The sequence below is a fragment of the Siphateles boraxobius genome, unplaced genomic scaffold, assembly GCF_051911475.1.
Source record: "Siphateles boraxobius isolate OS27281-9 unplaced genomic scaffold, OSU_SipBor_1 173, whole genome shotgun sequence".
Taxonomy (NCBI): Eukaryota; Metazoa; Chordata; class Actinopteri; order Cypriniformes; family Leuciscidae; genus Siphateles; species Siphateles boraxobius.
In genome coordinates, this window is record NW_027508781.1 from 40,001 (window position 1) to 66,446 (window position 26,446).

At 38.7% G+C, this 26,446-nt stretch overlaps 1 protein-coding gene across 1 annotated transcript in view; it reads right to left on the reverse strand.

The window, feature by feature from the left end:
* Positions 1-25,854, reverse strand: part of crybg2 (crystallin beta-gamma domain containing 2) — a gene marked incomplete at its 3' end in the record, with an annotated part of 65,849 nt that extends 39,995 nt beyond the window's left edge. The window contains exons 1-2 of the mRNA XM_077232552.1: positions 25,676-25,854; positions 171-282 (exon numbers count right to left, since the gene is read on the reverse strand). Of these exons, the coding sequence (XP_077088667.1) occupies positions 171-282; positions 25,676-25,854 (291 nt within the window). The remainder of the gene's footprint in view (positions 1-170; positions 283-25,675) is intronic.
* Between the last annotated feature and the right edge of the window lie 592 nt (positions 25,855-26,446).

Here is a 26,446-nt window from a genome sequence, read left to right on the forward strand (position 1 = left end):
TATTTTTCAAAATAAACAGATCTATTTATTTAAACATCCAGTTTAAGTTTTTCCCAACTAATATTTATATTTGAATTGATTTCTACTAACAGAAGCATCTTAAACCGTTTTAGTTAAGGTCAATAATCCCGTCATGCACATGTTGGATTAACGTCAGCTCGAACTCTGACCTTTGACCTGAGGATCGAGCCGAACAGAGACGTCTTGCGTTTACTCGAGTCTTCGCCATCCTGACTTTCCCCGTCTCCAGCTCCCGACGTTCCCGACGTTCCTGACTCAGTTCTGTGGAAAATGACATTCAGTTAGAGATCCAGAGATTGAGAATTCGGTTTAAAGTTCAGATAAAAGCAAAAGAGCAAACAAAAAAGCATCCTGGAGTTTACAGTGTTCATAACCGTCGGCTAAAACAACAGGAATGTGTGACAGTAAATGATCTATGGAAATAATAATAATAATAATGAGTAAACAGGTTACTGGTATTCTTTAAAGCAGAAACCTGCTGCATACTTTCAAAGAACAAGTTGTGAACACACACTAAACTACTGGCCAAATAAAAAACCTTCAGTAAAGTGCTTCTGATTCACCTTAATAAACACAGAACACAATGGACTAATTCTGTGGCATTACATATTCTTATAAATAGGGACACAATTCATAACTCATCATAGCTCTCATTTAATCTGGAAATATTAGTTTGGAACAGGTGGATCTAAAACAACCGGTCACGAAGGAAGCAATCACATTTTTTGAAAGTGAATCATGTAATTGTCATGCACAAAAAAAAAAAAAGATTTTAAACAAAGAGCAGCTGTTACTTGAGGAACGTGAATGACTGGTGAATTATCCTTCGAGTTATGTGAAAGAATCCGTCAAAATAAGTCGTGCATTGAGTCGAGAGTTAATTTAATTTGCATGCATGAACATGCAGTGATGATCCAGAAGCTTCAGAAGCGAGAGAAAGTGATCAGAAGTGAGTCTGACGCCTGAAGATCCCACAGGCTTTTTACAAATATCATCATGCTTCACATTCCAAACCCACCCTGAAAACCCCCGGGGACACGATGCTGAAAACATGCTGGTCTAAAACCCAACCTGAGTATAATCACTGAAGTCTAAAACCCAACCTGAGTATAATCACTGAGGTCTAAAACCCAACCTGAGTATAATCACTGAAGTCTAAAACCCAACCTGAGTATAATCACTGAAGTCTAAAACCCAACCTGAGTATAATCACTGAAGTCTAAACCCCAACCCGAGTATAATCACTGAGGTCTAAAACCCAACCTGAGTATAATCACTGAGGTCTAAAACCCAACCTGAGTATAATCACTGAGGTCTAAAACCCAACCTGAGTATAATCACTGAGGTCTAAAACCCAACCTGAGTATAATCACTGAGGTCTAAAATCCAACCTGAGTATAATCACTGAGGTCTAAAACCCAACCTGAGTATAATCACTGAAGTCTAAAACCCAACCTGAGTATAATCACTGAGGTCTAAAACCCAACCTGAGTATAATCACTGAGGTCTAAAACCCAACCTGAGTATAATCACTGAAGTCTAAAACCCAACCTGAGTATAATCACTGAGGTCTAAAACCCAACCTGAGTATAATCACTGAAGTCTAAAACCCAACCTGAGTATAATCACTGAAGTCTAAAACCCAACCTGAGTATAATCACTGAGGTCTAAAACCCAACCTGAGTATAATCACTGAGGTCTAAAATCCAACCTGAGTATAATCACTGAGGTCTAAAACCCAACCTGAGTATAATCACTGAAGTCTAAAACCCAACCTGAGTATAATCACTGAGGTCTAAAACCCAACCTGAGTATAATCACTGAGGTCTAAAACCCAACCTGAGTATAATCACTGAAGTCTAAAACCCAACCTGAGTATAATCACTGAGGTCTAAAACCCAACCTGAGTATAATCACTGAAGTCTAAAACCCAACCTGAGTATAATCACTGAGGTCTAAAATCCAACCTGAGTATAATCACTGAGGTCTAAAACCCAACCTGAGTATAATCACTGAGGTCTAAAACCCAACCTGAGTATAATCACTGAGGTCTAAAATCCAACCTGAGTATAATCACTGAGGTCTAAAACCCAGCCTGAGTATAACCACTGAAGTCTAAAACCCAACCTGAGTATAATCACTGAAGTCTAAACCCCAACCTGAGTATAATCACTGAAGTCTAAAACCCAACCTGAGTATAACCACTGAGGTCTAAAATCCAACCTGAGTATAATCACTGAAGTCTAAAACCCAACCTGAGTATAACCACTGAAGTCTAAAACCCAACCTGAGTATAATCACTGAAGTCTAAAACCCAACCTGAGTATAATCACTGAAGTCTAAAACCCAACCTGAGTATAACCACTGAGGTCCAAAACCCAACCTGAGTATAATCACTGAGGTCTAAAACCCAACCTGAGTATTATCACTGAAGTCTAAAACCCAACCTGAGTATAATCACTGAAGTCTAAACCCCAACCTGAGTATAATCACTTAAGTCTAAAACCCAACCTGAGTATAACCACTGAGGTCTAAAATCCAACCTGAGTATAACCACTGAGGTCTAAAATCCAACCTGAGTATAATCACTGAAGTCTAAAACCCAACCTGAGTATAATCACTGAAGTCTAAAACCCAACCTGAGTATAACCACTGAGGTCCAAAATCCAACCTGAGTATAATCACTGAAGGAATAAAATTGAAACTAGTGATACACGACATATCGGCCACCATATCGGTATCGGACAATATTATTTTCATTTTTAATGTTATCGGTCCAATAAGAAAATGAAGCAGATAAATTAAAGCCGATAAATAATGTATTATTTTAGTTCATCATGATGCTTGAAATATGATTGGAATCACTTAAAAAAATCCAGTAAAGTGATCAGAAGTGAGTCTGACGCCTGAAGATCCCACAGGCTTTTTAAAAATATCATCATGCTTCACATTCCAAACCCACCCTGAAAACCCCCGGGGACACAATGCTGAAAACATGCTGGTCTAAAACCCAACCTGAGTATAATCACTGAGGTCTAAAACCCAACCTGAGTATAATCACTGAGGTCTAAAACCCAACCTGAGTATAATCACTGAAGTCTAAAACCCAACCTGAGTATAACCACTGAAGTTTAAAACCCAACCTGAGTATAATCACTGAAGTCTAAAACCCAACCTGAGTATAACCACTGAAGTCTAAAACCCAACCTGAGTATAACCACTGAAGTCTAAAACCCAACCTGAGTATAACCACTGAAGTCTAAAACCCAACCTGAGTATAACCACTGAAGTCTAAAACCCAACCTGAGTATAACCACTGAAGTCTAAAACCCAACCTGAGTATAACCACTGAAGTCTAAAACCCAACCTGAGTATAATCACTGAAGTCTAAAACCCAACCTGAGTATAACCACTGAAGTCTAAAACCCAACCTGAGTATAACCACTGAAGTCTAAAACCCAACCTGAGTATAATCACTGAAGTCTAAAACCCAACCTGAGTATAACCACTGAAGTCTAAAACCCAACCTGAGTATAATCACTGAAGTCTAAAACCCAACCTGAGTATAATCACTGAAGTCTAAAACCCAACCTGAGTATAACCACTGAGGTCCAAAACCCAACCTGAGTATAACCACTGAGGTCTAAAACCCAACCTGAGTATAATCACTGAAGTCTAAAACCCAACCTGAGTATAATCACTGAAGTCTAAAACCCAACCTGAGTATAATCACTGAGGTCTAAAACCCAACCTGAGTACAATCACTGAGGTCTAAAACCCAACCTGAGTATAATCACTGAAGTCTAAAACCCAACCTGAGTATAACCACTGAAGTCTAAAACCCAACCTGAGTATAATCACTGAAGTCTAAAACCCAACCTGAGTATAATCACTGAGGTCTAAAACCCAACCTGAGTATAATCACTGAGGTCTAAAACCCAACCTGAGTATAACCACTGAGGTTTAAACCCCAACCTGAGTATAATCACTGAGGTCTAAAACCCAACCTGAGAATAACCACTGAAGTCTAAAACCCAACCTGAGTATAACCACTGAGGTTTAAACCCCAACCTGAGTATAATCACTGAGGTCTAAAACCCAACCTGAGTATAACCACAGAAGTCTAAAACCCAACTTGAGTATAACCACTGAGGTTTAAACCCCAACCTGAGTATAATCACTGAGGTCTAAAACCCAACCTGAGTATAACCGCTGAGGTTTAAACCCCAACCTGAGTATAATCACTGAGGTCTAAAACCCAACCTGAGTATAACCACTGAAGTCTAAAACCCAACCTGAGTATAATCACTAAGGTCTAAAACCCAACCTGAGTATAATCACTGAGGTCTAAAACCCAACCTGAGTATAACCACTGAGGTTTAAACCCCAACCTGAGTATAATCACTGAGGTCTAAAACCCAACCTGAGTATAACCACTGAAGTCTAAAACCCAACCTGAGTATAACCACTGAGGTCCAAACCCCAAACTGAGTATAATCACTGAGGTCTAAAACCTAACCTGAGTATAATCACTGAAGTCTAAAACCCAACCTGAGTATAATCACTGAGGTCTAAAACCCAACCTGAGTATAACAACTGAGGTTTAAACCCCAACCTGAGTATAATCACTGAGGTCTAAAACCCAACCTGAGTATAACCACTGAGGTTTAAACCCCAACCTGAGTATAATCACTGAGGTCTAAAACCCAACCTGAGTATAACCACTGAAGTCTAAAACCCAACCTGAGTATAATCACTGAGGTCTAAAACCCAACCTGAATATAACCACTGAAGTCTAAAACCCAACCTGAGTATAACCACTGAGGTCTAAAACCCAACCTGAGTATAATCACTGAGGTCTAAAACCCAACCTGAGTATAACCACTGAAGTCTAAAACCCAACCTGAGTATAATCACTGAAGTCTAAAACCCAACCTGAGTATAATCACTGAAGTCTAAAACCCAACCTGAGTATAATCACTGAAGTCTAAAACCCAACCTGAGTATAATCACTGAGGTCTAAAACCCAACCTGAGTATAATCACTGAGGTCTAAAACCCAACCTGAGTATAAAAACTGAAGTCTAAAACCCAACCTGAGTATAACCACTGAGGTCTAAAACCCAACCTGAGTATAATCACTGAGGTCTAAAACCCAACCTGAGTATAATCACTGAAGTCTAAAACCCAACCTGAGTATAATCACTGAAGTCTAAAACCCAACCTGAGTATAATCACTGAAGTCTAAAACCCAACCTGAGTATAATCACTGAAGTCTAAAACCCAACCTGAGTATAATCACTGAGGTATAAAACCCAACCTGAGTATAATCACTGAAGTCTAAAACCCAACCTGAGTATAATCACTGAAGTCTAAAACCCAACCTGAGTATAATCACTGAAGTCTAAAACCCAACCTGAGTATAATCACTGAGGTCTAAAACCCAACCTGAGTATAATCACTGAAGTCTAAAACCCAACCTGAGTATAACCACTGAGGTCTAAAACCCAACCTGAGTATAATCACTGAGGTCTAAAACCCAACCTGAGTGTAATCACTGAAGTCTAAAACCCAACCTGAGTATAATCACTGAAGTCTAAAACCCAACCAGAGTATAATCACTGAAGTCTAAAACCCAACCTGAGTATAATCACTGAAGTCTAAAACCCAACCTGAGTATAATCACTGAGGTCTAAAACCCAACCTGAGTATAATCACTGAAGTCTAAAACCCAACCTGACTATAATCACTGAAGTCTAAAACCCAACCTGAGTATAATCACTGAAGTCTAAAACCCAACCTGAGTATAATCACTGAAGTCTAAAACCCAACCTGAGTATAATCACTGAGGTCTAAAACCCAACCTGAGTATAATCACTGAGGTCTAAAACCCAGCCTGAGTATAATCACTGAGGTCTAAAACCCAACCTGAGTATAATCACTGAGGTCTAAAACCCAACCTGAGTATAATCACTGAGGTCTAAAACCCAACCTGAGTATAAAAACTGAAGTCTAAAACCCAACCTGAGTATAACCACTGAGGTCTAAAACCCAACCTGAGTATAATCACTGAGGTCTAAAACCCAACCTGAGTATAATCACTGAGGTCTAAAACCCTACCTGAGTATAATCACTGAGGTCTAAAACCCAACCTGAGTATAACCACTGAGGTCTAAAACCCAACCTGAGTATTATCACTGAGGTCTAAAACCCAACCTGAGTATAATCACTGAAGTCTAAAACCCAACCTGAGTATAATCACTGAAGTCTAAAACCCAACCTGAGTATAATCACTGAGGTCTAAAACCCAGCCTGAGTATAACCACTGAAGTCTAAAACCCAACCTGAGTATAATCACTGAAGTCTAAAACCCAACCTGAGTATAATCACTGAAGTCTAAAACCCAACCTGAGTATAATCACTGAGGTCTAAAACCCAACCTGAGTATAATCACTGAAGTCTAAAACCCAACCTGAGTATAATCACTGAGGTCTAAAACCCAACCTGAGTATAATCACTGAGGTCTAAAACCCAACCTGAGTATAAACCCAACCTGAGTATAATCACTGAAGTCTAAAACCCAACCTGAGTATAATCACTGAAGTCTAAAACCCAACCTGAGTATAATCACTGAAGTCTAAAACCCAACCTGAGTATAATCACTGAGGTCTTAAACCCAACCTGAGTATAATCACTGAGGTCTAAAACCCAACCTGAGTATAAAAACTGAAGTCTAAAACCCAACCTGAGTATAATCACTGAGGTCTAAAACCCAACCTGAGTATAATCACTGAAGTATAATACCCAACCTGAGTATAATCACTGAAGTCTAAAACCCAACCTGAGTATAATCACTGAGGTCTAAAACCCAACCTGAGTATAATCACTGAGGTCTAAAACCCAACCTGAGCATAATCACTGAGGTCTAAAACCCAACCTGAGTATAATCACTGAAGTCTAAAACCCAACCTGAGTATAATCACTGAGGTCTAAAACCCAACCTGAGTATAATCACTGAAGTCTAAAACCCAAACTGAGTATAATCACTGAAGTCTAAAACCCAACCTGAGTATAACGACTGAAGTCTAAAACCCAACCTGAGTATAATCACTGAAGTCTAAAACCCAACCTGAGTAAAATCACGGAGGTCTAAAACCCAACCTGAGTATAATCACTGAGGTCTAAAACCCTACCTGAGTATAATCACTGAAGTCTAAAACCCAACCTGAGTATAACCACTGAAGTCTAAAACCCAACCTGAGTAGAACCACGGAAGTCTAAAACTCAACCTGAGTATAATCACTGAAGTCTAAAACCCAACCTGAGTATAATCACTGAGGTCTAAAATCCAACCTGAGGTTGATCACTGAGGTCTAAAACCCAACCTGAGTATAATCACTGAAGTCTAAAACCCAACCTGATTATAATCACTGAAGTCTAAAACCCAACCTGAGTATAACCACTGAAGTCTAAAACCCAACCTGAGTATAATCACTGAGGTCTAAAACCCAACCTGAGTATAATCACTGAAGTCTAAAACCCAACCTGAGTATAATCACTGAGGTCTAAAACCCAACCTGAGTATAATCACTGAGGTCTAAAACCCAACCTGAGTATGATCACTGAAGTCTAAACCCCAACCTGAGTATAATCACTGAAGTCTTAAACCAAACCTGAGTATAAACACTGAAGTCTAAAACCCAACCTGAGTATAATCACTGAGGTCTAAAACCCAACCTGAGTATAATCACTGAGGTCTAAAACCCAACCTGAGTATAATCACTGAAGTCTAAAACCCAACCTGAGTATAATCACAGAGGTCTAAAATCCAACCTGAGTATAATCACTGAAGTCTAAAACCCAACCTGAGTATAATCACTGAGGTCTAAAACCCAACCTGAGTATAATCACTGAGGTCTAAAACCCAACCTGAGTATAATCACTGAAGTCTAAAACCCAACCTGAGTATAATCACTGAAGTCTAAAACCCAACCTGAGTATAATCACTGAAGTCTAAACCCAACCTGAGTATAACCACTGAAGTCTAAACCCCAACCTGAGTATAATCACTGAAGTCTAAAATCCAACCTGAGTATAATCACTGAAGTCTAAACCCAACCTGAGTATAATCACTGAAGTCTAAACCCAACCTGAGTATAACCACTGAAGTCTAAACCCCAACCTGAGTATAACCACTGAGGTCTAAAATCCAACCTGAGTATAACCACTGAAGTCTAAAACCCAACCTGAGTATAATCACTGAAGTCTAAAACCCAACCTGAGTATAATCACTGAAGTCTAAAACCCAACCTGAGTATAATCACTGAGGTCTAAAACCCAACCTGAGTATAATCACTGAAGTCTAAAACCCAACCTGAGTATAATCACTGAGGTCTAAAACCCAACCTGAGTATAATCACTGAGGTCTAAAACCCAACCTGAGTATAAACCCAACCTGAGTATAATCACTGAAGTCTAAAACCCAACCTGAGTATAATCACTGAAGTCTAAAACCCAACCTGAGTATAATCACTGAAGTCTAAAACCCAACCTGAGTATAATCACTGAGGTCTTAAACCCAACCTGAGTATAATCACTGAGGTCTAAAACCCAACCTGAGTATAAAAACTGAAGTCTAAAACCCAACCTGAGTATAATCACTGAGGTCTAAAACCCAACCTGAGTATAATCACTGAAGTATAATACCCAACCTGAGTATAATCACTGAAGTCTAAAACCCAACCTGAGTATAATCACTGAGGTCTAAAACCCAACCTGAGTATAATCACTGAGGTCTAAAACCCAACCTGAGCATAATCACTGAGGTCTAAAACCCAACCTGAGTATAATCACTGAAGTCTAAAACCCAACCTGAGTATAATCACTGAGGTCTAAAACCCAACCTGAGTATAATCACTGAAGTCTAAAACCCAAACTGAGTATAATCACTGAAGTCTAAAACCCAACCTGAGTATAACGACTGAAGTCTAAAACCCAACCTGAGTATAATCACTGAAGTCTAAAACCCAACCTGAGTAAAATCACGGAGGTCTAAAACCCAACCTGAGTATAATCACTGAGGTCTAAAACCCTACCTGAGTATAATCACTGAGGTCTAAAACCCTACCTGAGTATAATCACTGAAGTCTAAAACCCAACCTGAGTATAACCACTGAAGTCTAAAACCCAACCTGAGTAGAACCACGGAAGTCTAAAACTCAACCTGAGTATAATCACTGAAGTCTAAAACCCAACCTGAGTATAATCACTGAGGTCTAAAATCCAACCTGAGGTTGATCACTGAGGTCTAAAACCCAACCTGAGTATAATCACTGAAGTCTAAAACCCAACCTGATTATAATCACTGAAGTCTAAAACCCAACCTGAGTATAACCACTGAAGTCTAAAACCCAACCTGAGTATAATCACTGAGGTCTAAAACCCAACCTGAGTATAATCACTGAAGTCTAAAACCCAACCTGAGTATAATCACTGAGGTCTAAAACCCAACCTGAGTATAATCACTGAGGTCTAAAACCCAACCTGAGTATGATCACTGAAGTCTAAACCCCAACCTGAGTATAATCACTGAAGTCTTAAACCAAACCTGAGTATAAACACTGAAGTCTAAAACCCAACCTGAGTATAATCACTGAGGTCTAAAACCCAACCTGAGTATAATCACTGAGGTCTAAAACCCAACCTGAGTATAATCACTGAAGTCTAAAACCCAACCTGAGTATAATCACAGAGGTCTAAAATCCAACCTGAGTATAATCACTGAAGTCTAAAACCCAACCTGAGTATAATCACTGAGGTCTAAAACCCAACCTGAGTATAATCACTGAGGTCTAAAACCCAACCTGAGTATAATCACTGAAGTCTAAAACCCAACCTGAGTATAATCACTGAAGTCTAAAACCCAACCTGAGTATAATCACTGAAGTCTAAACCCAACCTGAGTATAACCACTGAAGTCTAAACCCCAACCTGAGTATAATCACTGAAGTCTAAAATCCAACCTGAGTATAATCACTGAAGTCTAAACCCAACCTGAGTATAATCACTGAAGTCTAAACCCAACCTGAGTATAACCACTGAAGTCTAAACCCCAACCTGAGTATAACCACTGAGGTCTAAAATCCAACCTGAGTATAATCACTGAGGTCTAAAACCCAAACTGAGTATAATCACTGAAGTCTAAAACCCAAACTGAGTATAATCACTGAAGTCTAAAACCCAACCTGATTTTAATCACTGAAGTCTAAAACCCAACCTGACTATAATCACTGAAGTCTAAAACCCAACCTGAGTATAATCACTGAGGTCTTAAACCCAACCTGAGTATAATCACTGAAGTCTAAAACCCAACCTGAGTATAATCACTGAAGTATAAAACCCAACCTGACTATAATCACTGAAGTCTAAACCCCAACCTGAGTATAATCACTGAAGTCTAAAACCCAAACTGAGTACAATCACTGAAGTCTAAAACCCAACCTGATTTTAATCACTGAAGTCTAAAACCCAACCTGAGTATAATCACTGAAGTCTAAAACCCAACCTGATTTTAATCACTGAAGTCTAAAACCCAACCTGATTATAATCACTGAAGTCTAAAACCCAACCTGAGTATAATCACTGAAGTCTAAAACCCAACCTGAGTATAATCACTGAAGTCTAAAACCCAACCTGAGTATAATCACTGAGGTCTAAAACCCAGCCTGAGTATAATCACTGAGGTCTAAAACCCAGCCTGAGTATAATCACTGAGGTCTAAAACCCAACCTGAGTATAATCACTGAGGTCTAAAACCCAACCTGAGTATAATCACTGAGGTCTAAAACCCAACCTGAGTATAAAAACTGAAGTCTAAAACCCAACCTGAGTATAACCACTGAGGTCTAAAACCCAACCTGAGTATAATCACTGAGGTCTAAAACCCAACCTGAGTATAATCACTGAGGTCTAAAACCCTACCTGAGTATAATCACTGAGGTCTAAAACCCAACCTGAGTATAACCACTGAGGTCTAAAACCCAACCTGAGTATTATCACTGAGGTCTAAAACCCAACCTGAGTATAATCACTGAAGTCTAAAACCCAACCTGAGTATAATCACTGAAGTCTAAAACCCAACCTGAGTATAATCACTGAGGTCTAAAACCCAGCCTGAGTATAACCACTGAAGTCTAAAACCCAACCTGAGTATAATCACTGAAGTCTAAAACCCAACCTGAGTATAATCACTGAAGTCTAAAACCCAACCTGAGTATAATCACTGAGGTCTAAAACCCAACCTGAGTATAATCACTGAAGTCTAAAACCCAACCTGAGTATAATCACTGAGGTCTAAAACCCAACCTGAGTATAATCACTGAGGTCTAAAACCCAACCTGAGTATAAACCCAACCTGAGTATAATCACTGAAGTCTAAAACCCAACCTGAGTATAATCACTGAAGTCTAAAACCCAACCTGAGTATAATCACTGAAGTCTAAAACCCAACCTGAGTATAATCACTGAGGTCTTAAACCCAACCTGAGTATAATCACTGAGGTCTAAAACCCAACCTGAGTATAAAAACTGAAGTCTAAAACCCAACCTGAGTATAATCACTGAGGTCTAAAACCCAACCTGAGTATAATCACTGAAGTATAATACCCAACCTGAGTATAATCACTGAAGTCTAAAACCCAACCTGAGTATAATCACTGAGGTCTAAAACCCAACCTGAGTATAATCACTGAGGTCTAAAACCCAACCTGAGCATAATCACTGAGGTCTAAAACCCAACCTGAGTATAATCACTGAAGTCTAAAACCCAACCTGAGTATAATCACTGAGGTCTAAAACCCAACCTGAGTATAATCACTGAAGTCTAAAACCCAAACTGAGTATAATCACTGAAGTCTAAAACCCAACCTGAGTATAACGACTGAAGTCTAAAACCCAACCTGAGTATAATCACTGAAGTCTAAAACCCAACCTGAGTAAAATCACGGAGGTCTAAAACCCAACCTGAGTATAATCACTGAGGTCTAAAACCCTACCTGAGTATAATCACTGAGGTCTAAAACCCTACCTGAGTATAATCACTGAAGTCTAAAACCCAACCTGAGTATAACCACTGAAGTCTAAAACCCAACCTGAGTAGAACCACGGAAGTCTAAAACTCAACCTGAGTATAATCACTGAAGTCTAAAACCCAACCTGAGTATAATCACTGAGGTCTAAAATCCAACCTGAGGTTGATCACTGAGGTCTAAAACCCAACCTGAGTATAATCACTGAAGTCTAAAACCCAACCTGATTATAATCACTGAAGTCTAAAAACCAACCTGAGTATAACCACTGAAGTCTAAAACCCAACCTGAGTATAATCACTGAGGTCTAAAACCCAACCTGAGTATAATCACTGAAGTCTAAAACCCAACCTGAGTATAATCACTGAGGTCTAAAACCCAACCTGAGTATAATCACTGAGGTCTAAAACCCAACCTGAGTATGATCACTGAAGTCTAAACCCCAACCTGAGTATAATCACTGAAGTCTTAAACCAAACCTGAGTATAAACACTGAAGTCTAAAACCCAACCTGAGTATAATCACTGAGGTCTAAAACCCAACCTGAGTATAATCACTGAGGTCTAAAACCCAACCTGAGTATAATCACTGAAGTCTAAAACCCAACCTGAGTATAATCACAGAGGTCTAAAATCCAACCTGAGTATAATCACTGAAGTCTAAAACCCAACCTGAGTATAATCACTGAGGTCTAAAACCCAACCTGAGTATAATCACTGAGGTCTAAAACCCAACCTGAGTATAATCACTGAAGTCTAAAACCCAACCTGAGTATAATCACTGAAGTCTAAAACCCAACCTGAGTATAATCACTGAAGTCTAAACCCAACCTGAGTATAACCACTGAAGTCTAAACCCCAACCTGAGTATAATCACTGAAGTCTAAACCCAACCTGAGTATAACCACTGAGGTCTAAAATCCAACCTGAGTATAATCACTGAGGTCTAAAACCCAAACTGAGTATAATCACTGAAGTCTAAAACCCAAACTGAGTATAATCACTGAAGTCTAAAACCCAACCTGATTTTAATCACTGAAGTCTAAAACCCAACCTGACTATAATCACTGAAGTCTAAACCCCAACCTGAGTATAATCACTGAGGTCTTAAACCCAACCTGAGTATAATCACTGAAGTCTAAAACCCAACCTGAGTATAATCACTGAAGTATAAAACCCAACCTGACTATAATCACTGAAGTCTAAACCCCAACCTGAGTATAATCACTGAAGTCTAAAACCCAAACTGAGTACAATCACTGAAGTCTAAAACCCAACCTGATTTTAATCACTGAAGTCTAAAACCCAACCTGAGTATAATCACTGAAGTCTAAAACCCAACCTGATTTTAATCACTGAAGTCTAAAACCCAACCTGATTATAATCACTGAAGTCTAAAACCCAACCTGAGTATAACGACTGAAGTCTAAAACCCAAACTGAGTATAACCACTGAAGTCTAAAACCCAACCTGAGTATAATCACTGAAGTCTAAAACCCAACCTGAGTAAAATCACGGAGGTCTAAAACCCAACCTGAGTATAATCATTGAGGTCTAAAACCCTACCTGAGTATAATCACTGAAGTCTAAAACCCAACCTGAGTATAATCACTGAAGTCTAAAACCCAACCTGAGTAAAATCACGGAGGTCTAAAACCCAACCTGAGTATAATCACTGAGGTCTAAAACCCTACCTGAGTATAATCACTGAGGTCTAAAACCCAACCTGAGTATAATCACTGAGGTCTAAAACCCAACCTGAGTATAATCACTGAAGTCTAAAACCCAACCTGAGTATAACCACGGAAGTCTAAAACCCAACCTGAGTATAACCACTGAAGTCTAAAACCCAACCTGAGTAGAACCACGGAAGTCTAAAACTCAACCTGAGTATAATCACTGAAGTCTAAAACCCAACCTGAGTATAATCACTGAAGTCTAAAACCCAACCTGAGTATAACCACGGAAGTCTAAAACTCAACCTGAGTATAATCACTGAAGTCTAAAACCCAACCTGAGTAGAACCACGGAAGTCTAAAACTCAACCTGAGTATAATCACTGAAGTCTAAAACCCAACCTGAGTATAATCACTGAAGTCTAAAACCCAACCTGAGTATAACCACGGAAGTCTAAAACTCAACCTGAGTATAATCACTGAAGTCTAAAACCCAACCTGAGTAGAACCACGGAAGTCTAAAACTCAACCTGAGTATAATCACTGAAGTCTAAAACCCAACCTGAGTATAATCACTGAGGTCTAAAATCCAACCTGAGGTTGATCACTGAGGTCTAAAACCCAACCTGAGTATAATCACTGAAGTCTAAAACCCAACCTGAGTATAATCACTGAAGTCTAAAACCCAACCTGATTATAATCACTGAAGTCTAAAACCCAACCTGAGTATAACCACTGAAGTCTAAAACCCAACCTGAGTATAATCACTGAGGTCTAAAACCCAACCTGAGTATAATCACTGAAGTCTAAAACCCAACCTGAGTATAATCACTGAGGTCTAAAACCCAACCTGAGTATGATCACTGAAGTCTAAACCCCAACCTGAGTATAATCACTGAAGTCTTAAACCAAACCTGAGTATAAACACTGAAGTCTAAAACCCAACCTGAGTATAATCACTGAGGTCTAAAACCCAACCTGAGTATAATCACTGAGGTCTAAAACCCAACCTGAGTATAATCACTGAAGTCTAAAACCCAACCTGAGTATAATCACTGAGGTCTAAAATCCAACCTGAGTATAATCACTGAAGTCTAAAACCCAACCCGAGTATAATAACTGAAGTCTAAAACCCAACCTGAGTATAATCACTGAAGTCTAAAACCCAACCTGAGTATAACCACTGAGGTCTAAAACCCAACCTGAGTATAACCACTGAAGTCTAAAACCCAACCTGAGTATAACCACTGAGGTCTAAAACCCAACCTGAGTATAACCACTGAGGTCTAAAACCCAACCTGAGTATAACCACTGAAGTCTAAAACCCAACCTGAGTATAACCACTGAAGTCTAAAACCCAACCTGAGTATAACCACTGAAGTCTAAAACCCAACCTGAGTATAACCACTGAAGTCTAAAACCCAACCTGAGTATAACCACTGAAGTCTAAAACCCAACCTGAGTATAACCACTGAGGTCTAAAACCCAACCTGAGTATAACCACTGAAGTCTAAAACCCAACCTGAGTATAATCACTGAAGTCTAAAACCCAACCTGAGTATAATCACTGAGGACTAATGTTTGTTGACAGTTTGCACTTTTAGCATGGCAGCTTGCAGACAAACTTGCGGTGTGTCCCAATTTGCATACTATCCATCCTAATTAGTATTCGAAAATAGAATCAGTACATCCCAAATCTTAGCATGTTGAAATGAGTGTTCGAAAGATACCCGGATGGTCTACTATTCTACTGTTTCTGGTCAGAATCCGAAGTGCAGATCCAACGGCATTAGATTAGATACAGGTCTACTACTACAGGTTTACTACAGGTCAACCTACACAAGCTCGCTACTCTAAAACAAACAGCGAAATCTTCGCTTTGTTTAGCAAACAGCTCTCCATAGTAAACAGCGGCGTGTTGTCTGCCGGATTTTCCTCTTTGTTTACTTCCGGGAGTTCTGTTGGAATTTTCCATCACGTTAATTCTGACCAATCGAAGTGCAGTTATGGAAATACCTTTAAGACACATCAGACTTCAGTGATTTTGGTTCGTTTCATCAACTCATCAACTGATTCGGACCAGAGCAATCAGTGTGTGTGAAAAGGAACCAAAACGCCTGAAAAATTCTACAACGTATAATTTTTCACTCTTGGTCCAGACCAAACGAACCGAACTACAGGTGTGAAAGCACCCCGAGGTTATGAAATCTGTCGAACATGGAAAGAGTTTCTGCTCTCTGAAGGCCTGAGAGCGTCAGGTGAAAGCCAGCGGAGACTTTCACTGGTGTGTGTGTGGAGTGTGTGTGATCATCTTCCCCCTCGAGGGCTCACACACATGAGTTTCGCTCGTGTGATGATGAAGACAGTAATGTGGCGCGGCCTGTTCCTTCACTGCAACCGTATCATTAACTGAGCATTAAACATGCACACACGCGCGCGCGCACACACACACACACACACACACACACACACACACACACACACACACACACACACACACACACACACACACACACACACAAAAACACGCACCCACAAACACATGAACACACACACACACGAACACACAAACAAACACGCACCCACAAACACACACACGCATGAACACACACACACACACACGAACACACAAACAAACACGCACACACACGAACACACAAACACACACGCACACAAACAAACACGCACCCATAAAAACACACGCGCATGAACAAACACAAGTCAAGTCAAGTCATCCTCATTTATATAGCGCTTTTAACAATGTAGATTGTTTCAAAGCAGCTTTACAGAGATAAACAAATAATTTAAGGTAACAGAGATTGGTATGGTTTTATAGTGGCTCTTGAAAATTGTTTTTTCCAGCTAAAGTTAGTTTTGATTGATTCACTTCCATCTAAATGATCATTTGTTATTAAATTAGGGGCCGCTAAGAGGACACAGTTCTCTCTAAACAGACTTTAAACGTGAACCTGTGATAGACGCTGATGGCGTTCACATGCGCATTAAGAATTGATTCTATAGTTATGTGCGTTTGAATATATGTGCGCAGGATTGTAATTCCTTACAAACCATGCCTAAACAAACTACTTGTCTTGTCTATAAATTTTGATGCAGAATTTTATTTTTTCTTATCACTTTGGGTAGGTACGCGAACCGAAAAATTCCACAACGCTTTATCTGTAGAGTGGTATAGGGATCCTCCATAGGGAGAGGCTAGTTGGCACTTCAGCACTGCATTGTCATCGGGTCCAGGCGAAAGTCCTTCGTCAGATCTGGAAACGGCCTGGATCCGGCAGGCTGCGGGAAAACCTCGGGATAAACAAAGACACTAAAATTAGCGTAGATGCCATTCTTCTTATGATGTAACGAGTACATCAGGATTTAAGGGAAGTGTTCCCAGTTCCGGCTGACCTAATCTAAGCAGCCTAATATTGAATTATAGAAGTCTATAGAGTGTTATGTGAATGCTAGGTCAAAGAGATGTGTTTTTAGTCTAGCTTTGAACTGACAGACTGTGTCTGCTTCCCGGACAATGTTAGGAAGATTGTTCCAGAGTTTTGGTGTTAAATAGGAAAAGGATCTACCGCCAGCAGTCGATTTAGATATTCTAGGTATTATCAACTGGCCAGAGTTTTGAGATCGCAATAGACGTGAAGGACTATAATGCATTAAGAGCTCGCTCAAGTACTGGGGAGCTAAACCATTTAGTGCTTTGTAAGTAATCAGCATTATTTTAAAATTTATACGATGTTTAATAGGGAGCCAATGCAGTGTTGACAGAACCGGGCTAATATGGTCGTACTTCCTGGTTCTGGTAAGAACTCTAGCGGCTGCGTTTTGAACTAGCTGTAGTTTGTTTATTAAGCGTGCAGGGCAACCACCCAGTAGAGCATTACAATAATCTAGCCTTGATGTCATGAACGCATGAACTAGTTGTTCCGCATTTGTCAAAGAGAGCATATGACGTAATTTAGATATATTTTTAAGATGGAAAAATGCGGTTTTACAGACACTAGACACGTGACTTTCAAATGAAAGATTGGTATCAAAGAGCACACCCAGGTTCCTAACTGACGACGAAGACTTAACAGAGCAGCCATCAAGTGTTAGACGGTATTCTAGGTAATTACGTGTGGAAGTTTTTTGTCCAATAATTAGAATCTCTGTTTTTTCAGAATTTAGTAGTAGGAAATTACTAGTCATCCAATTTTTGATATCAACTATGCATTCCGATAATTTTGTGAATTGGTGAGTTTCGTTAGGTTTGGAAGAAATATAGAGCTGAGTATCATCAGCATAACAGTGAAAGCTAATTCCAAGTTTCCTAATGATATCTCCTAACGGTAGCATGTACAGAGTGAACAGCAGCGGTCCTAGCACTGAGACTTGTGGTACGCCATACTGAACTTGTGATCGATAAGACATCTCTTCATTTACTGCTACAAACTGATAGCGGTCAGATAAATATGATTTAAACCATGCTAATGCAATTCCACTAATGCCAACATAGTTTTCTAGTCTATTTAAGAGAATGTTGTGGTCAATTGTGTCAAATGCAGCACTAAGATCAAGTAACACTAATAGAGATCCAATCGCGATTAGATGATAAGAGCAAATCATTTGTGACTCTAATGAGAGCAGTCTCAGTGCTATGGTGCGGTCTAAATCCTGACTGGAAATCCTCGCAGATACCATTTCTTTCAAGAAAGGAACACAGTTGTGAGGATACTGCCTTTTCTAATATCTTTGATAGAAAAGGTAGATTTGAGATCGGCCTGTAATTGACTAATTCTGTAGGATCAAGTTGCATTTTTTTAACAAGCGGTTTAATCATAGCCAGCTTAAAGGTTTTTGGCACGTATCCTAGAGACAAAGACAAATTAATGATGTTAAGAAGAGGATCTATGACTTCTGGAAGCATCTCTTTCAGTAGTTTAGTCGGTATAGGGTCTAACATACATGTTGTCGATTTAGATGAATTAAGAATTTGCAAAATTCTTCCTCTCCTATGGCAACAAATGAATCAAATTTTACCTCAGGGAGACTAAAATGCACTCCCTGATGTGATGCTGTAGTAGACGGTTGCATAGTTATAATTTTGTCCCTAATATTATCAATCTTATAAGTGAAGAAGTTCATAAAGTCATTACTGCTGTGTTTCTTGGAAACTTCTGGGCTTGAAGCTTTCTTTTTCGTTAGTGTAGCCACTTTTTCAAATAAATACCTTGGATTATGTTTATTTTCTTCTAATAGGGTTGAAAAATAAGCAGATCTAGCAGCTTTTAAAGCCTCTCTGTAAGCAATCGAGCTCTCCTTCCATGAAATTCGAAATACCTCTAGTTTTGTTTTCTTCCAGTTGCGCTCCATTTTTCTGGCTGCTCTCTTAAGGGCCCGAGTGTGCTCATTGTACCACGGCGTTGGACTATTTTCTTTATTTTTCTTTAAGCGCAACGGAGCAACTGTGTCTAAAGTGCTGGAAAGGAGAGAGTTAAAAGTTTCTGTTGCAATATCAAGTTCTTCTAAGCTATCTGGGATGCTGAGATGATTAAACTGATTAGGAAGATTATTGATAAAGCAATTTTTAGTGGCAGAAGTGATAGGTCTAACATACTTGTAACACGGAGTTTGCTTTGCAGCCTTGGCTAAATGTAATTTACAAGAGACTAGATAATGATCTGAGATGTCGTCGCTCTGCTGCAGAATTTCAACAGCATCAACATTGATTCCATGTGATAATATTAGATCTAGAGTATGATTACGACAATGAGTAGGTCCTGACACGTGTTATCTAATTCCAATAGAGTTAAGAATGTCTTTAAATGCCAATCTCATTGCATCTTTTCCATTATCTACATGTATATTAAAATCACCAACAATTAGGACTTTATCTGCAGTCAATACTAATTCTGACAGAAAGTCAGCAAATTCTTTGATAAAATCTTTATGGTGCCCTGGTGGCCTGTATACAGTTGCCAGCAGAATTCTCAAACTTGATTTATCGTTTACATTATATATTTTTACATTAAGCACCAACACTTCAAAAGAAGTATATTTAAAACTAGATTTTTTAGTGGTTTTGAAAATATTACTATAAATTACAGCAACACCTCCCCCTTTGCCTTTCAGGCGAGGTTCATGTTAATAACAGTAATCATGGGGGGTGGACTCATTTAAAGTAATGTAATCGTCTGGTTTTAGCCAGGTTTCTGTCATACACAGCACATCTAGGTTATAATCTGAAATCATATCATTAACTATGAGCGCTTTTGAAGTAAGGGATCGAATATTCAGCAACCCAAGCTTTATCGTTTGCTCATCTGTATTATATCTATTTTTTATTTGTTGAATATGAATTACATTTTTAACCTTAGATCGGTCTGGAAGTTTTTTGGATTTCCAAATTCGGGGAACAGACACAGTCTCTATATGATGATATCTAGGTGAAAGAGCCTCTATGTGATGGGATTTATCTGACCTTGGTGACGCTAGGCCTGAGCCCCAGATTGTCATGTTTGAGCTCTAAGACTATGAGCCAAATTACTAGAGAGAAGAGCAGCACCATCCCAGGAGGGATGAATACCATCTCTTTTCAACAGGTCAGGTTTGCCCCAAAAACTTTTCCAATTGTCTATGAATTCTATATTATTTTGCGGACACCACTTAGACAGCCAGCCATTGAGTGATGACAATCTGCTAACTATCTCATCACTCCTTCGAACAGGAAGGGGGCCAGAGCAAATTACAGTGCCTGACATCGTACTTGCGAGTTCAAACACCTCTTTAATATTAATTTTGGTGATCTCCGACTGGCGGAGTCGAACATCATTAGTGCCGACGTGAATAACAATCTTAGAGAATTTACGATTAGCATTAGCCAGCACTTTTAAATTTGCTTTGATGTTAGGCGCTCTGGCTCCCGGCAAAAATGTGACTATGTTGGCTGGTGTCCCTATTTTTCACGTTCCGTGTAATAGAATCGCCAATTACCAGGGCACAATCAACAGAATTCTCAGTGGGTGTTTCACTGAGTGGGGCAAATCGATTTGTTGTGGTAATCTGAACGTAAGAGTGGTTTTTTGATCCGCGACTAGAGCGATCCCTCACTGTCACCCATCTGCCTGGCTGCACAGGCAATAATTCAGCCGGAACCGAATCATGTAAAGAGTTCACTATGCTAGGCGCATCCAAAATAGAATCTAAAGCTCTAGCACACTTACTTTCCTCAATTAAAGTTTGGATGAGTGTTTGTAATTCTGAAATCTTCTCCGTCAGCCTGACTGTTTCCTTGCATTTATCACATATAAACCCTATATTGCCGACGGTGCGGGCGCACGAGAGAAAAATTAATAAATAACTGAGCGCACGGGTGGCACGTTAACAGGCTAGTGAGTTACTAGCGTGTTGTGCTAACAATAACGGAAGCTAGCGATGTCAGGTTAATCTGAGATGTTGTCTAAGCTGTATTTAGTAGTATAAACAACTAGAAACGGTAGTAAATGATGGTTCAAAACAGAAAGAAATACAAAGCTAATACGAGGCTTAGACGGAGCTTACAGCCTCGAAGCAAACAAAACACAGCAGGCAGCTAGGCAGACAGGAGCAATCGATCAGCAACACACACACGTATTAACACACACACACGCGAACACACACAAACGAACAAATGCACACAAACACACGCACACACACACACACACAAACACATACACACGAACACACACACACAAACACACAAACACACACACACACACACACACACACACACACACACACACACACACACACACACACACACACAAACACGAACACACACACAAACACACACACGAACACTCACACACATTAACATTATTCAAAACTTTGGGGATTTGTTTTTGTTTTTTTAAAATGGACTTTTATTCAGCAAGGACGCATTATTAAATTGATCATAAGTGACAGTAAAAACCTGTATAATGTCACATTTATATCACATTTCTGTTTTTAACTCTCTTTTCATCAACAAAGCCTGAAAGAAAACTGAAATCTGAAGCTGCGTTCAACACTGATAATAATCATAAATGTTTCTTGATCATCAAATCATCATATTATAGTGATTTCTGAAGGATCATGTGACACTGAAGACTGGAGTAATGATGCTGAAAATTCAGCTTTGTTCACAGGAATAAATTACACTTTACTATATATTCACTTAGAAAACAGCTGTTAATAATATTTCACTGTTTTTACTGTATTTTTGATCATATAAAAACAGCTTTGATGAGCAGGAGAGACTTCTTTTAGAAACATTTTAAAAATCTTACCGACCCCAAAACCAAACTATACTAATAAATAAAAAAGAAGAAAAGCTCTAATAATATATTAGTCAATACTCAATATGGTCAATCATATCTGTGTGTTCTGATAGTGTAAATCTCCTCATAGACACTGAAGTGTTAGTTCGTATAGTTCGTTTCTGTCGACAAATAAAACACAGATACACGGTTATTCTACTCTCCACGACCGAGTCTGTCCACACACACACACACACACACACACACACACACACACACACACACACACACACACACACACACACACACACACACACACACACACACACACACACACACACACACACACACACACACACACACACACACACACACACACTAATAAACTGTTCTGAGGCAACAGGTTTGGGGTTGAACTCCTCTCACTGTGAAAACACACACACACACACACACACACAGCTTGTTTGCTTTAGTGTCATGGTTTATTTGTGAACGGAGACACACGGCGAGCTGTGTTTGATTAAGGCATCACAGTATTGTGTTGAGCAAACACAGAATTAACCGACAGGTTCTGAAGAACTGTCACATGTTTCAGGAGTTATTGCAGGTCGATCACCTGAGTTTTACGCTTTATTCAAATAGCTTACACAGAATTTCTAACAATTATGGCTCAATTTCTTGAAACTCTACACACAAAACCACAAAACACACACAACATACAAATCATCTCCTGCAAATGCAAACACTTCATTCAAAACTATTTTAAGTTTTCCAAAAATGGTGTTTTTGCGTAGTAACTCTACACAGAAACATCAAACTATTAGCCACATACACACCACACTACACACAGATGTGAAACGTGTAAAACACTACTCTTGTGTCTTCAGTGTGCAGTGGAGTTACAGGAGTTTGTTACTGTGAGTTTGTTACTATTGTGAAGCTCCTGCGAAACAATTTATATTGTATCTTGTATATATATATAAATATATATAAACAACACACACTGAATATGCATACAAGCCAAGTTAGAAAGTCAACTTTATTTCTAAAGCGCTGTGTGTGTGTGTGTGTGTGTGTGTGTGTGTGTGTGTGTGTGTGTGTGTGTGTGTGTGTGTGTGTGTGTGTGTGTGTGTGTGTATATACAGTATATATATGTATGTGAATCTGTATGTATAAATATATATATATACACTATAAACAGAAATTCAAGGGGATAAAAATAATTTCTTTCTTTCTCAAAACACTGAGTTTTGATTTGTAAGTGATGAGTTAATGTATTCGTGTTTTCACACATGATGATTGGCTGTAGGTCATCAGTAAATGAATGTGGAATATAAATGGCAGTGTTTCCCGAATGAAACACAAGAGCTGTTAGTTTTGAATGATGTGTGTAATCTAGAGACTGTGCTTGTAGTTTTGCAAACTTGGCCTGAAGATTCGGTACATGAGTAAATGTTTCCCTGAAGTTACACTTTTAGTGTCTAAGCAATAAAATGTGCATATTAGGCCCTTTTGGGTTGCAATTAAAGTGATTAAACTCAACTCACCCATTAACCCACATTAAGCCCAACTATTCAGATCCACAGATTAACAAGTGTCACCAGGACTGTCTGAATAACTCAATCTGTAAATCTCCAGCTTTCTACCACCCTTTGCAAATTATGGAACGATTACACTCATTATATGACTATGAGTTACACTTATATGACTAAAATAGACCATAAAGCAACTACTCTTGACCTGTTTGTGAGCTCATCCACCAGCTGACTCGGAGAAGCTGATGACACTTCAAACAGAAACAAGTGAACATAGACTAGATGTCCGAAGTCCAATGCAATAAAAGTCAGAAGTGCTTTTAGGGTATGTGTGTCCCAAGCTTCAGTGTCCCAAACAAGACACTTTATACTGTTTTAAAAGAAAAAGCTTGTGCGATTTCATCATTCAGGCCTTAAAATCTACAGTCACTTGCAGAGTTTCTTCACTTTTCCCAATTTGTCCTCACAATGAAAATACAATCAGATCATGAATGTGCTCAGAATCTGATCTCCATAAATTCACCTAACGCTTTTATAAGATGTTCAGTGGGTTATTCGGTCAGTTGGCCTATAGGAACAATACAGGACAAGCGTGCTATTCCTTCCCAGATCAATACATATAACTATGGAAGCTTGTTTTCCACCAAAGAATACAAAATAAAAAAAGGTAATTACGACTTTTTATCTCACAATTCTGACTTTTGATCTCAGAATTGCGTGATATAAACTTGCAATTCTGAGAAAAAAGAATTGGACTTTATAACACGCAATTGTTTATAAAGAGTTAAAGAGTTTATTTCTCGAAATTGAGTATATATCTCACAATTCTGTTTTAAAGGACAAAATTGAGACTTTGTATTACGCATTTCTGACTTTATAACACACAAATGTGACTTTGTATCACTCAATTCTGGGACATAAAGTCAAAATTGCGAGATGTAAACTCGCTATTGTGAGATAAAATGATCTTTTAAAATATTTTATTCTGTGGCGGAAACAAGCTTCCATACATAACTCATAATCTTGGTTTATAATAACCCATCCAGAATTGCACGGTGGGGCCGATAGGCACCGGGTGTGTGTTGGAGGCCCGATCTCATTCAGCACAAGTGTGAACAAACTCATTTAGGGCTAATGGTGGCTCGGCTATGAGTCCACCTGACAACAAGTTATTTTAATGGATTATAATTGCATTCAGAACATTTATCTTTAGTGGCTCAAGAAGGTATTAAACTTTCTATTTATAGTATAATGGACATCAACAGTTACAAACAGATACTCATGCAATCGATCTTTTCATTTAAAAAATATCCCAAGAGCAAGAGTGCTGTGGATTTTATATCATATACTGTAACTACATGTGCACATCCGTCCAACAGCACAATATCAAATGCAGGTGTTTAAACAAGTAAATAATGTCTTTAAACTTACATTTCAGGGCAAATTAGATCGTATATTTCTTTGCAATCATAGAAAATTGTTCCAAAACAAAACCTGCTCCACGACTTTCAAAACAATCCCTCCTTTTGCAGACAAAATCCCGTTTTACTGCCTGCGGTAGGCTATTGCAGCATGACATTTAATTAAATCTTTTAAAATATCATATAGCTAATCACAAGACAAGCAAAAGAAAAGAATAACAGGTTAAACTTTCATAAGCTTTACTCAGAACTAGTCAATCAAATTTGAGGACAGAAACGAGGCTAACTGCTCTATACATAAATAATGCAGTTCTTAAATACCTATAGAATAATAATATGTATTTTGTTTATTAATAAATTAATTAGCCTACCAATGCTCATTTTCAATAATAGATTCTAGAAATGTAGCGTATTTTAACGTGACTTGTAAAGTGACAACGCATTAGGCTATCCATAATAACTCAACATTAAAAACAAATATATAGGCTTTAAATGAAAGTACTACTAATTTGTTTTTACATTCTTACATTGTTTTAAATTTCACATCACATTGAAAAGTACATTAAATATCTATGTCAGATAGAGGTTTAAGCTTACGGCTGTCTGACAGGCAAACATGCAAACCAAACCAAAACAAAAACCCTAATATTGATCATGGATGTTTTTACCTCGCAACTTTCGGGCTTTCAGTCTCTGAACTCTCCGTTTTCTTCTTTTTCTTCCATTTGAAGAGTCTGAGTGTTCCTTTCCCGCTGTCCTCTTTCTCCACAGACTCTTTGAGATTCGCTTCACTTTTAGAAAACAAGTTTCTCAAAGACTTTCTGGTGGAAAAACTCTTTTTCGCCATGACGACTAACTCCAGAGATCCCGAGAGAAGCACGCCAGTAAAGCGATGCACACAGAGTCTAGAACAGCACACTAGAACAGCTCACTAGAACAGCTCACTAGTACAGTTGTGTTCACTAGTGCACTGTGATCAGTAGTGAGACACCTACCGAAGTTATGCGCCATATGATTCCAGAAACGGTGTCTAGGCAGTTCTATAGGTTATGAACCAGCCATAAACTCACCTCATTCAGCGAGAGATTTAATTTATTCAAGTGATTTGAATATTTTGATCAGATTAGTTGTTAAACTGCCTGCAGCTTCACTTTAACTTAACATTATGAACTGTTTAACTGAAGTCAACACCGCATGCCAATCCCTGAAATGCAGGTTTTTTATCCCCAGTTATGAATTTTTAGATATTCTATCCGTTTTGTCATAAATTAATGAATTCGTAGTTTAGATATTTTATCATAAAGTTCAGAAAGCTGCAATGTCGCCAATGTCAAAATCAAATGTCATTGTGAATGGCTTTAGGGATTTTATTTATTTTGCGTTTTAATCTCTGAGAAACTATAAACCACATGGCCAAAGGAGACCAGACATCGAAAAGC